Below are 13,364 nucleotides of genomic sequence, written 5' to 3'. Positions count from 1 at the left end.
GACAGAGGTTCCTGACTTTGTACAGGAGACAGGGATCCAGACCATCCCCAAGAAAAAGAAATGAAAAAAGGCAGAATGGTTGTCTATTGAGGCCTTACAAATAGCTGAGAAAAGAAGAGAAGCTAAAGGCAAAGGAAAAAAGGAAAGATATACCCATCTGAATTCTGAGTTCCAAAGAATAGCAAGAAGAGATAAGAAAGCCTTTGTCAGTGATCAATGCAAAGAAAGAGAGGAAAACAACAGAATGGGAAAGACTAGAGATCTCTTCAAGAAAATTAGAGATACCAAGGGAACATTTCATGCAAAGATGGGTACAATAAAGTACAGAAATGGTAGAAAGCAGAAGATATTAAGAAGAGGTGGCAAGAATACACAAAAGAACTATACAAAAAAGATTTTCATGACCCAGATGGTGTGATCACTCACCTCGAGCCAAACAAGTGGGCCTTAGGAAACATCACTGGAGTGTGAAGACAAGTGGGCCTTAGGAAGCATCACTACAAACAAAGCTACTGGAGGTGATGGAATTCCAGTTGAGCTATTTCAGATCTTAAAAGATGATGCTGTGAAAGTGCTGCACTCAATATGCTACCAAATTTAGGAAATTCAGCAGTGGCCACAGGACTGGAAGTCAGTTTTCATTCCAATCCCAAAGAAAGACAATGCCAAAGAATGTTATAACTACCACACAATTGCACTCATCTCACATACTAGCCAAGTAATGCCCAAAATTCCCCAAGTGAGGCTTCAACAATATGTGAACCGTGGACTTCCTGATGTTCAAGCTGGATTTAGAAAAGGCAGAGTAGCCAGAGATCAAATTGCAGGCATCCGTTGGATGATAGAAAAAGCAAGAGATTCCAGAAAAACATCTACTTCCGCTTTATTGACTATGCCAAAGCCTTTGACTGTGTGGACAACAAAATGTGGACAAGTCTTCAAGAGATGGGAATACCAGACCACATTACCTGCCTCTTGAGAAATCTATATGCAGGTCAAGAAGCAACAGTTAGAACCAGACATGGAACAACAGACTGGTTCCAAAATGGGAAAGGAGTACATCAAGGCTATATATTGTCACCCTGCTTATTTAAGTTATATGCAGAGTACATCATGCAAAATGCTGGGCTGGATGAAGCACAAGCTGGAATCACGATTGCCAGGAGAAATATCAATAACATCAGATATGCAGATGAAACCACCCTTATGGCAGAAAACAAAGAAGAACTAAAGAACTTCTTGATGAAATTGAAGGAAGAGAGTGAAAATGCTGGCTTAAAACTCAACACTCAAAAAACAATGATCATGGCATCCTGTCCCATCACTTCATGGCAGATAGATGGGGAAACAATGGAAACGGTGAGACTTTATTTTGGGTCTCCAAAATCACTGCACATGGTGACTGCAGTCATGAAATTAAAAGACGCTTACTCCTTTGAAGAAAAGCTATGACCAATGTAGACAGCATATTAAAAAGCGGAGACATTACTTTACCAACATAGGTCTGTCTAGTCAAAGCTATGATTTTTCCAGTAGTCATGTAGGGATGTGCGAGTTGGACTATAAAGAAAGTTGACTGCTAAAGAACTGATGCTTTTGAACTGTGGTGTTGGAGAAGACTCTTGAGAGTCCCTTGGACTGCAAGGAGATTCAACCAGTCCATCCTAAAGGAAATCAGTCTTGAATATTCATTGGAAGGACTGGTGCTGAAGCTGAACCTTCATTATTTTGGCCACCTGATGCAAAAAACTGACTCATTGGAAAAGACCCTGATGCTGGGAAAGATTGAAGGCAGGAGGAGATGGGGACAACAGAGGATGAGATGGTTGGATGGCATCACGACTCAATGGACATGAGTTTGAGCAAGCTCTGGGAGTTTGTGGTGGACAGGGAAGCCTGACATGCTGCAGTCCATGGGGTCACAAAGAGTCAGACATGACTAAGCGACTGAACTGACTGATTGACTAGATTAGGGATCTAGGAAAGTAGCTTTGAGGAAGTAACAAATAAATTGAGTGTTTCATTGATTAGAGTCCAACTGTGGGTGTCCATGCATGCTCAGTCATATCCAACTCTTCGTGACCCCATGAACTGTAGCCCACCAGGCTCCTCTGTCCATGGGATTTCCCAGGCAAGAATACTGGAGTGGATTGCTGTTTCCTTCTCCAGGGGATCTTCCCAAGCCAGGGATCAAACCCACAGCTCCTGCATCTCCTGCATTGTCAGGCAAATTCTTTACCACTGAGCCACTTGAGAAGCCTTCAACTGTGGGAATAGTTCCTAAATATCTAAATTCTTCATTTCCCATAATAGCTGGTAACATGCTTCTTACTCAGAGATTTCTCAAAGTGCCATGTCACAAAGGAAATAGGACAGAGAGGCACACCAGAGAATGCTCTAGGCGTTGATAGGAAAGGTTAGTAGCCTGGGCTCGGTGGTCATCTACTTGCCCAGGGTCCAAAAGAGTACTGACTGTACGTGGGGTGCCGAGACTACAGCCTTAGGAGACAATTAAGTGGCTTTCTTCTCTTAAGTTTCCTGGGCTTCTTTCTAAGTTTCAGCTACTCTCTTGCCTTCGAAGCTCTCCTGATTCCTCTTTCATCTGCTAAAAATGATTTCTCCCGCTTTCAGTTCGTAAAAGCTTTTCTGTATATTTGCTTTCCGATTATTATGCTGATATAACCCATGGTCCTTTCCTAATGCTCAGTACTCAGCTTCAGGGTGACTCTTCTGAATTTTACAATTCTACATTGAGACATTAGTGTAGCAAAAAACACTGTAATATATGATTGTTGGGTAGGTATTACAACTACAAAGTTTTATAGTTGGGTAAAAATGACTCCTAGTGGTGAAAGCTGCAAAGAGAGATTTCAGCCTGAGAACTGTTAACTGGAAATGTCCACCACTGGGATGGCTAGTGTGAATTAGAGCACTGGACTGTCTATTCAGGGGCTACTGCTTGATGTAACATCCATGTTCACTGTGTTACAGAGTACAGTTGCTGTGTTGCAGAATGTTAAAAACCTCAACGTGTGTTCCCTAGGCGTTGGGCTGATGGTTTTTGGTTTGCTGTTGGGTGGCAAGGAGTTTAATGAGAGATTTAAAGAGAAATTGCCAGCACCCATTCCTTTAGAGTTCTTTGCGGTAAGTCAACTTCCAGCCACGTTCACCTAGCTGTTTCTGTGAAGGGTTTTGAAGTGGGACAGGGGAGAGAGAAGTTAGACCTTTTTTTTCTCTGTTCCTCCAAGAGAAGGTTGGAGTTTGTCAAGGGGAACTTTTTAAAATACAGTGACAAAAAAAGAAAAGCACTAAAACATAGGCATGGGTGACTTTTAAAATATAGATGAAGACTATCCACAAAAATGTGAATGTAATTATCTGAATGAAATTATGGAGATTTTCCTTTCTCAGAATTTTTATTGCCTAATTGTTTTATAATGAATATGTAATACTTTAATGACTTGAGAAAACTAAGCTGTTTCTAGTTTGGAAAGAGCAAAAGACAAAGGTTCCCAAACTTTGTTAATTCTTGGCACTCACAGGTCAAAAAAATACCTAACTAATAGTTCCATTTACTAAGTAATCAAGTCCAATAATTTAATGTATATTTATGTCTAACAACTTAAGAACTGTTTGTAAAAATAATGCATATAAATTGAAATAAAGTGTTATTACATTTTTAAATAACCATAGCAATTTATTAATGAATTTGTGTGGCTTGTGGACACTGCACAACCCTTTGAACCTGTGAGTCAGACACCACTACCCTCATTTCCTGTTCACTTTTGATTTTTGTGTAGTACTTGTTTTCTAAATCACAGCGACCAAAGGCTTTGCAAACCTTTGGTATGACTGAAACCAATGTAGTAGGAACTAATGTGGAAACTGTGAACTACTCAAACTAGAAGTTTGCCTGGTATCTGACAGGTGTCCCTATTTCCCATGAAAGTCTCACAGACCCAGTGAGCTCTCCTGGGGACCCTGGGGCACTTTGGTGTATAGTTTGGGAACCCACAGGAGAGGAAATAAAAAGGATAGGTATCGGATCCAAATTTAGCAAGATGTTCCAGCCCCAAAACCTACCAGCTGGTATAGCTCACAAGGAAGCCAGTGCCTTTGATCCTCTTCCTTGCTTTCATCTCATCTACACCCAAAAAGGACTGTTTCTCATCATCTCAAGACCTGTTCTATCACTGGGGTTTGACACAGAGTTCCTGTTTCCTCTTGGAGAACAACAGGAGGTTCTCAGCTCCCTTGCATGGCAAAGGAGAAGGACAAGCCCTAATCATGAAGTAAATAATGAAGATTCTTTTTCCTGGCCGAGGTTCCTAGCTCTGTCCACTTTCCAGATTCCCTTTAAAGTTTCCTTCATGTTTCCCAGATTAGTGGTTCTCCAGAATTCTTTCATTGTAATTATGGTGAGCCTGGTTTTTTTTGGGTTTTGGTTTTGGGGTTTTCTACTTATTTGTGTGTTCCTCAGAGCAAGGAAGAAGGAAGCCATGCTGGAAACTTGGGAACAGTATCTGCATGACTCTCTTTAAACATAAAATTTCTTTATCATAAAATTGTTTGGAGTTTTGTATTCTGTTTCAAAATGCATCTGTGTGTATTGGTAGGAAAGCTGTGGTTTAAATTATTTACCACTGCATAAAGTTGATGCTCCAGAAACTTGAGCCATGTGTATCCTGTGGATTTGAATTTGGGGGCACTCCCCCAGTTTTGCTCCTGAGTAACCCACTCAGAAAATTCTACAGGCAGTCGTTCTTTGGGATGAAGAAAGTTGCCATCTCTCCTGTTATTTTCTCTTCTTGTAGCTCACTGAGGCTTGTACTTCACACACACTAAAGCCAGAAAACCTTATATATAAGGACACTCAGTGACAGGCGGTTTCACTCTGACTCTGCCACAGACATGGGAGAAGACAGCCATGCTTCTGGAGGTGCTGGTAGGCACCTTGGTCCTGCTGTCCTGGAAACACAGTCTACAGAACACTGATACACAATTGTAGATCCCAACATACCTTTTACAATGATACACTGTCACTGTATCACCCTCACAAGACATATTTCATATCCTTTGTTTGTGCCACCTTGGCCAGAGCCTCATCTTACTTGCCCTAAATGCAAAGCCAACTCTTAGAAGGTTTTACGGCTTCTTTCTGTTTGTAGCCAACTAGCCAAGTGCCTCAGGATGAAACAGAGCAAAGTAAAGAGGAAAGAATTCCAGGTCACAAGGAGACTGTAGAGTCCACCTTAATGTTGTAGAGAAGGTCATTAGAAGAAGTTAGAAATGCTGGGAGCTGACTATAATTCTTCTTTTTAAAACTGAAAGTGTAAGAATAGATTTGGCTTGGCTAACAAGTTCTTTGAAGCTTATTTTTGTGATGTTTGAATGTTTATTTCTCAAAGTGCATTCAGGTTTGTGTCTCTTTCAGGTGGTTATGGGAACTGGCATTTCGGCTGGGTTTAACCTGCATGAATCGTACGACGTGGATGTCGTTGGCACACTTCCTCTGGGGTAGGAAAATAGTTATAAGTAACAGTGTGACTTGAATAATTAGTGGATGGATATCTTATATCTCCTACTTTAATGTTCTTGAAATGAAAAATCATTTTCTCCTATATATCAAACAGCTAAAAGGGTTTGGAGTTTTTTGTTTGTTTGTTTGTTTTAGCTTGTGTATATGTGGCAGAGGTTATTGTGGTAAAAATAATAATAACAACATAAAATTCACCATTTTAATCATTAAGTGCACAGTTCAGTATACTAAGTACAGTCACATTGTTGTGAAACAGATCTCCAGAACTTTTTCACCGTGCAAATCTGAAACTCTATACTGTTAAACAATAACTCTCCTTTCTGCTTTTCTTCCATCCCCTACTTTCTATCTCTATGAATCTGATTATTTTAGTACTCATGACTGGCTTATTTCATTTAGCATAATATCATCAAGGTTCATGTTATAGCATGTGACAGGATTTCCTTCCTCTTTAAAGTGGAATAAAATTCCACAGTGTGTCTGTACCACGCTTTGTTTATCCATTCATTCATTGATGGACATTTGGGTTGCTTCCACCTTTTAGCTATTGTGACTGATCCTGCTATGAGCATGAGTATACAAATATCTCTTCAAGACCCTGTTTTTAGTTGTTTTGGATATACACATAGAAGTGGGATTGCTAGATCATATGATAGTTCTAGTTTAACTTTCTGAGAACCTCCATACTGTTTTCCATAATTGTTGCACCATTTTACAGTCCCACCAACAATGGCATGTGGTTTTTCATTTTGTTTGTTTTTTTTTTTTCCTATATAGCACTTACTAGTTTTTTATTAATATCTTCCTGGGTAGCATAGGAGTTAAAGCAAAATGACCTAAATCTAGCCTGTCACTTACTAGCTTTGTGACCTTGGGCAAGTCACATACCATCTCAAAGCCTCAGTTTCCTCCTCTGCCAAGTAAGCATGGTAATTAGTGACTCTCCGAGGGGCAGTTGTGAGACCTCCAGGGCAGTGCAGGTAAAGCGGTCCATGTAGCACCTGGCACACAGTGCATGGTCTAGACATGTTAATGGAAAGCTCTGTGGCTCATTATTTCAACCAGTTTTCTTCTTTTAGACCACATATTGCTGCTTTGCTTCATCTGTTTTTCTCTTATCTAATGCTACATTTTTTTAATTTTACTATTATTTTTTATATTTAAAGGAGTAAGAGTGACTGCCAGCCTCTCCTGGTCTCATCTGTCCCTCCTTGATCATCTCTGGCTGTCTCTGTATCTCTCTGTGTGTCTCTGTCTTTTTGTCCCTGGCACCATCTGTTTCTTGCCACCCTCTCCTCTCCTTGCAAAAGAACAGAATCAGACATTTGCCCAGATGTTGGATATTGAAAGAACCTGGCATATTCCATCAGGGCTTGCCCCAGGGACCAGCTAAGAATCTCCAGGGAAGCCCAGGGAGGAGGAGTTGTTTTCCAAGCCAAAGTTCACCCAGGGAGCAAGTATTGAAGGAGGAAGCCTGCACTCAGCGTCAATGAATTGCTATCATAAATGAGTTACTTATGGTTCATTTAAAAGTATAACAGTGATAATCCTTGCTTTTCTACTTGCACTTATAATTTTTAAGTACTTTTATACCCCCATGTCAATTGATGGCTCACAATAACACTATTGACATGTGTTATCCTCACTTAACAGATTAAAAAGTTCATTTATTCTCAATTATTCAGCATATATTTGTTGAATGCCTATTAGGTGCTAGGGACACAGCAGTTAAAAACAGAAGTGAACATGGAAGCAAAAAAGTCTTTGCTCTCATGGAGCTGATATTCTACTAGGAGAAATAGGCAATACATCAGTGATGAGACATGCCGTAAGACAGGGGAAGCCAGGTAAGAGACAGAAGGGGCTGTCAGGGAAGGTGACATTTGAGAGATGTGAGTGCAGTTCAGTGAGTCCCAGCCTGGAGTCAGAACTCAGTCTTCTGATACCCAGTTGTGTGATCTTTCCATTACCTCACACCTGGGTCACTAACATAGTTAGTCATGTGATAAACACAAGACTTTGGATCCAATAGATAACCCTATTCAATAACGAATCACAAGTAATTTACATGGTGAATTTTTACACTTAGATTTCTCCTTTTTAAAATTCACATGCCACCATAATTCCTACCTAATACCTTCCTTTCCCTATTGCATTATACCCAAATATGCTTTCCCTCTATTAGTAAAAGCTAAACCTTAAAAAAAAAAAAAAGTACCGTTTTGAAACTTGGCTTCCCAGAAACTTTATCTTTATGGAACTTTGCTCAAAACCAGGCAGGAAACCAATAATGCCTGTCTAACATCCTATCTATGTACCGTCACACCACTTCAGTGATATATGAGCCTCATTGCCAAACAACAGTGGTTTATTTGCTCATAGTTTGTCCGTGTAGGTGAGGCTCAACTGAGTGATTGTCTCACTTGGGATCTCTCAGGCAGCCACAGACTCTAAAGGGATGACTGGGGCTGGAGGAACCAAGAGGACCTCTGTCTGACAGCTCAGCTGCAGTGGCTGGAACAGCTGAGGGCTGGCTGGCATCTTCTCTCCACACAGGTCTCCAGCAGGGTAGCCAGGGTCTCTGTGTGTCGGCTCAGGCCAACAGGACGGAAGAGCAGAAGCTGCCAAGTGGCTTACCGCACTTATTCAGCATCACTCCCACCACGTTCTGCTCAAAGCAAATCAAATGGCCAGCCCAGATTCAACTAGAGGGGAAACAGATGACGTCTAGATATGGGAGCAACACACACATGTAAGGGAGGAATTGTTAGTGATTGTATTAGAAAACACTGCTGTAACTACCACACTTAACCACACACACACACACACACAGACACACACACTTAAATACACAAAACAGTGTCCAGAAATTGATAGATGACTGTTAAAAGATCCCATTCATGGCAATATATCACGTTCCTTGGTTCACGTTCCTTCTCTTAATTCATTGCCGCATACATTCTTTTCTCATATTCTTACTCCTCAGACCCAAACCTGCTGCCATGCCTTCTCTCCTGATTAATGCTTATGCAGCAAAGTTGCAGGGAAAGACAGTAAGTTCTATAGTCAGACCTCCTGGGTCTGATCCCAGCTCTGTCTTCAGCAGATCACTTAACTCTGCAAATATCCATTTTTTTCACCTATAAATTGGGATAATAATGACACCTATGTAAAAGTATTGTTTTAAGGACAAATAAGATGCCATTTGTCAAGCATGCAGCACATAACTTGAGTTTAACACATGCTAGGTTCCTTTCCATTGCTCCCCTCCCTTTCCCTCATCCCAGAACCTTAGACAATCCCTTTATCATTATGATATGACACAGTATGAGAAATAACACAGAGAGGCAGGTTCTTCACAGTTTTTGTTGAACTTGGTAGATAAGTCATTTGATCTTGGACAAATTGCTTGACCTCACTATGCCTCATTTTCCTCATCTGTAAAATGGGGATTATAATGGTGCCTAGCTCACTGTGCTATTAGAGATAGGTAAACACAGAACCTGGCACAAAAAGAAGCACTAATAAATGACTATAAAAATATAATACTGTGCATCAGTTAATTGATGTTATTATTATTTAGCCCAATGCCTTGAATTGGAGCAGGTGCCTTTGAAAACCTCTATAGCCCTTTCTCCCATACGATTCCAGGGAATACCTATTCTGTACTTTTAAGACAAAGGTTCCAAACTATAGGAATGGACCACAAAATTAGGTTCCCCATTAGGACGCTCCAGGAGTCACATTTATGGCCCCTCCAGACTCGTAGGGTTCCCAGGTGAGACCCAAGGAGTATAATCTGCTTCTGCTCCTTTCCCATGTTAGAAACTCACCTAAAGGGATGTGGGGGAAAAGCAGAGTCCTTACATCAAATAGCAAGGGAGAGCAGTGAGTATCCTTGGTGTTGCCTAGACAGTAGTAATTCTCCAATAAGATAGCCTTGTCCAGCTCCCTCCTCACCTCAGTTTTGGTTTGAATGTCTTGTGGCATCTGAGTGCTTCACTGACCCTCTCTTCTTCCTACTCTTGAGTCTTACTTACACCTGCCATAAGGGGAGCCGGGGAGCCATGAGGTATGGGGTTACTCCTTTTCTAAATAAAATGGCATTGAATCTCTGCTGATAACCCATTCAGGTTGAAATCTGACACTCTGGAGGTGGGGCCTGGAAAGAACCTGTGGGTCCAAGAGGGCCATGCTTTTTGCTGAAACAAGTACCCAAGTGCTGATTACCTCATCTGCAGATAGTGCCCCTCCCCCCACTAAAATGCTGCCCTCTAGCTGCATGGTTTTTTCCAGTGGTCACAACCCCCAGGTTAAAGTCAGCTTCACTTTTCAGGCTGCTACCTCCAGCCAATCCAGACACCAGCCTCTTCCACCTTGTGTACGTGGATGCCATTGCCATAGCCATCGTTGGATTCTCAGTCACCATCTCAATGGCCAAGACCTTGGCAAATAAGCATGGCTACCAGGTTGATGGCAATCAGGTAAAAGTAATTAATTTCCTGCAGATGCTTCCTAGCGGTATGGTCATCTTACTCTACTGTGGGAGGCATTAAATCCTCAGAACACTGAGGTACTGAATCCTACCTCACCTCAGTAGTAGGTGAAATCTCCACTCTGAAGTTTACAGTTTGCCAAACTCCTCTAGGTCCTGTCCCTACTTTAAAGCCCACAGCTTGAGAGTCTAATATTTTTCCAGAACCATTTTTACTCTACTCGGAAGCTTTCTCTTTGTTCATTAAACTTTGAGTTTATGATTCTTCACTCAAATATATTATTTGCTGCCTTCTTTTATAAGATAGCTGCAGATAAATTATTTAATCTGAATAAATTATTTAATCTGAATGAGCCATTAGTTGGGCTTGAAGTGTTACTGTAACACTGTGTGGTTCTAAGAGGAGACTAGATGTTCTATGTTTGTGTGAGACACAGTGATCCAACTAGGAAGACCAGAAGTTGCCCTGAGATAAGGACTCACTCACTGGTCCAAAGAGGACACTGGCATGGGTTCCTGGATGAACATGAGCCCAGGCATTTAAAAGATGCCAGTAGTCCTATCCACCAATGATTTTCTCTTAAACATCAAAAATATTTTGTCCCTGTTGTTATAGTTTTCTTTAAAAAACAAAAATATTAATTGTGTAGAGAGTGTGTTTAAGAAAGAGGGGGCTAGGTGATAATCACAGCATTTATCTCTAACACAATAAAAATTCAAAATGTTTTTCTCCCACCTTAAATTATGCAATAATTCCTATTGTGGACTCATGCTAAACAAATTTTTATATCTGGAAAGAGAATGAATAGACAGTCCGTACTGTTGAAGATGTCCATTAATTGGGTCATCAGGCCTGTCTTCCTGAAAAATAACTGATCTCTTTTGTGCTTTCCTTCCACATGGAAAAGGAGCTCATTGCCCTGGGACTGTGCAATTCCATTGGCTCACTCTTCCAGACTTTTTCAATTTCATGCTCCTTGTCTCGAAGCCTTGTTCAGGAGGGAACTGGAGGGAAGACACAGGTGTGTATGCAGCTGGCCCCTAAGGTCTGGTGATTTGGGTGATGAACGAATCTCCTGATTGTATTCTGCCTGAAGATCCATGCTCCAGTGAGCTGTGTATGAATCAGAGAAAGGCATGATTGGTTGAAGCAAATCACAAGAAACTGAATCTACAGAAAAGGAGTATATTTGCCCGTCAAATCAAAAAAATTAACACTCCTGGCTACCAGTAAACCTCAAGGTTCAGACATAGGATGTTGTCATGAAAGCCTGAGAGTGAGTGTGGGCAGATTGCCAGCCCTGTTCCATAGAACTTTCTGCAGTGATGGAAATGTTCGATATTTGTGCTGTCCAGTATGGCAGCCACTAGTCACATGGCCTTCTCGAGCACTTGAAATGTGGCTAGTGCAACCAAGACCTGAATTTTTAATTTTATTTAATTTACTTTTTACAATTGAAATAACCACACGTGGCTACTGCAAATGGACAACAAAGCCATGTCTGAACTCTTCTGGCCCCTGTGTGTCTTAGGTCTGCACCATATATCTCCTTTTCTCCACGACTGTATGGGCATTTCATTCAGAGTATATAAGCATTTCAGCTTCTGTTTAAAGGCTAAAAGACTTCCTGGTGGCTCAGCTGGTAAAGAATCCGCCTGCAATGCGGTAGACCTGGGTTCAATCTCTGGGTTAGGAAGATCCCCTGGAGAAGGGAACAGCTGCCCAGTCCAGTATTCTAGCCAGGAGAATTTCATGGACTGTATAGTCCATGGGTTCACAAAGAGTCGGACATGACTGAGCGACTTTCACCTGAAGGCTCTAAGAGGAACCAAAACCTCAGAAATGGAGTGGGAAACAGTTACAGGTTTGTGTAATGGTATGGCTGACTTATGTGAAGCCATATCTTTCCATAGTGATTTTCTAGAGACTAAGAGGAACCTATGTCCCACTTCTCACTCAAGTCTCCTAAAAGCCCCTTCCATGTGTCTTTTCTCATCCAGCTTGCAGGTTGTTTGGCTTCACTAATGATTCTGCTGGTCATATTAGCCACTGGATTTCTCTTTGAATCACTACCTCAGGTGTGTACCTTGGACTTGGTGAGAGGTTTTTCCATGTGTAGAGATTTTACAGTTTTATTAGTTGATGTATTTGTGACTCTTGTGGGTTTTTACTATAACCCTAGTAGGGTAGTAGCAAAAAGGGTCAACACTAGGGTCAACATCCTCTTCCACAATCTGCCAACACCTGGGACCTGCGGGAAGCCTTCTCAACATCTCTGGTTCTGTTTCCTTACCTGCAAAGTGGAGCTTTGGGTTTGGCTTATCTCCAAGGTCCCTTCTCTCTGATCTTCTATGACCTTATACTTCTATTAAAATTTTGAGATGGCCTACACTCATAAAACATTTAATCTAGTAGAACTTAGGAATGATATAGAGTAGAAAACTCATGATGCAAGAAGACCATGGGGGAAATCATTCCATGAGTACCATTGAATGCTAAACCTCTTGGCCACCATACAGGTTTGCTACTAGGATCTAAACCTGGTTTTCCAGGGCCCATTTTAGCTAACCAAGTGCTGAAAATGCAGATGTTCTTGGCTCCAAGCATACCATCACTGCTGTGTAGGAAGTGAGTGGAGAGAGGATGTGGGGAGGGCAGCAGGAGGACAGTGAGGAGCCAGCAAGGCTCCTGAGGACACAGTGTGTCCAGGGGGTCTCTGGACACGAGAGGAGAGGCAAGTGTGGATGTCCTGTGTTTCAGGCTGTGCTGTCGGCCATTGTGATCGTCAACCTGAAAGGAATGTTTATGCAATTCTCAGATCTCCCCTTTTTCTGGAGAACCAGCAAAATAGAACTGGTAAGTAACAAAGGTGATTGTTAGGTGAGTATGTCATAGCAACAAATGAATTGTTGCTGGCAAAAATGTGAGAAAGATAAGTTACTGTGGCCAGTTATTATATGCAATATCCAGTTAAGCAAGGCTAAGTACTGTGTGTGTGTGTGTGTGTGTGTGTGTGTGTGTGTGACTCAGGACGTTTTTCACATGATTCTACCTAAAGCTCTCTGTCTTTTGTTTAGACCATCTGGCTTACCACTTTTGTTTCCTCCTTGTTCCTGGGACTGGACTATGGTTTGATTACTGCTGTGATCATCGCACTACTGACTGTGATTTACAGAACACAGAGGTGAGAGTGCAGATTGGCTTGGTTGTGTTTCCTGCCTGACACTTCAACAGTGACTTTAGATACAGACCAAAGCTCAACCTGGTCAAAGAATGCTCTTTGATTACTTCTGGTCTGCATGAGAGGGAACTGAGGACTCACGGGGCTT

The 13,364-nt window shown here is 41.5% G+C and overlaps 1 protein-coding gene across 1 annotated transcript in view; it reads left to right on the top strand.

The window, feature by feature from the left end:
- Positions 1 to 13,364, top strand: part of SLC26A5 (solute carrier family 26 member 5) — a 61,940-nt gene that overhangs the window by 33,311 nt on the left and 15,265 nt on the right. The window contains exons 7-13 of the mRNA XM_006053464.3: positions 2,992 to 3,144; positions 5,435 to 5,517; positions 9,876 to 10,023; positions 10,943 to 11,056; positions 12,036 to 12,113; positions 12,796 to 12,891; positions 13,113 to 13,219. Of these exons, the coding sequence (XP_006053526.2) occupies positions 2,992 to 3,144; positions 5,435 to 5,517; positions 9,876 to 10,023; positions 10,943 to 11,056; positions 12,036 to 12,113; positions 12,796 to 12,891; positions 13,113 to 13,219 (779 nt within the window). The remainder of the gene's footprint in view (positions 1 to 2,991; positions 3,145 to 5,434; positions 5,518 to 9,875; positions 10,024 to 10,942; positions 11,057 to 12,035; positions 12,114 to 12,795; positions 12,892 to 13,112; positions 13,220 to 13,364) is intronic.

This window comes from Bubalus bubalis, chromosome 8 (assembly GCF_019923935.1).
Source record: "Bubalus bubalis isolate 160015118507 breed Murrah chromosome 8, NDDB_SH_1, whole genome shotgun sequence".
Taxonomy (NCBI): domain Eukaryota; kingdom Metazoa; phylum Chordata; class Mammalia; order Artiodactyla; family Bovidae; genus Bubalus; species Bubalus bubalis.
This window is presented reverse-complemented; position numbering and strand designations above follow the sequence as displayed.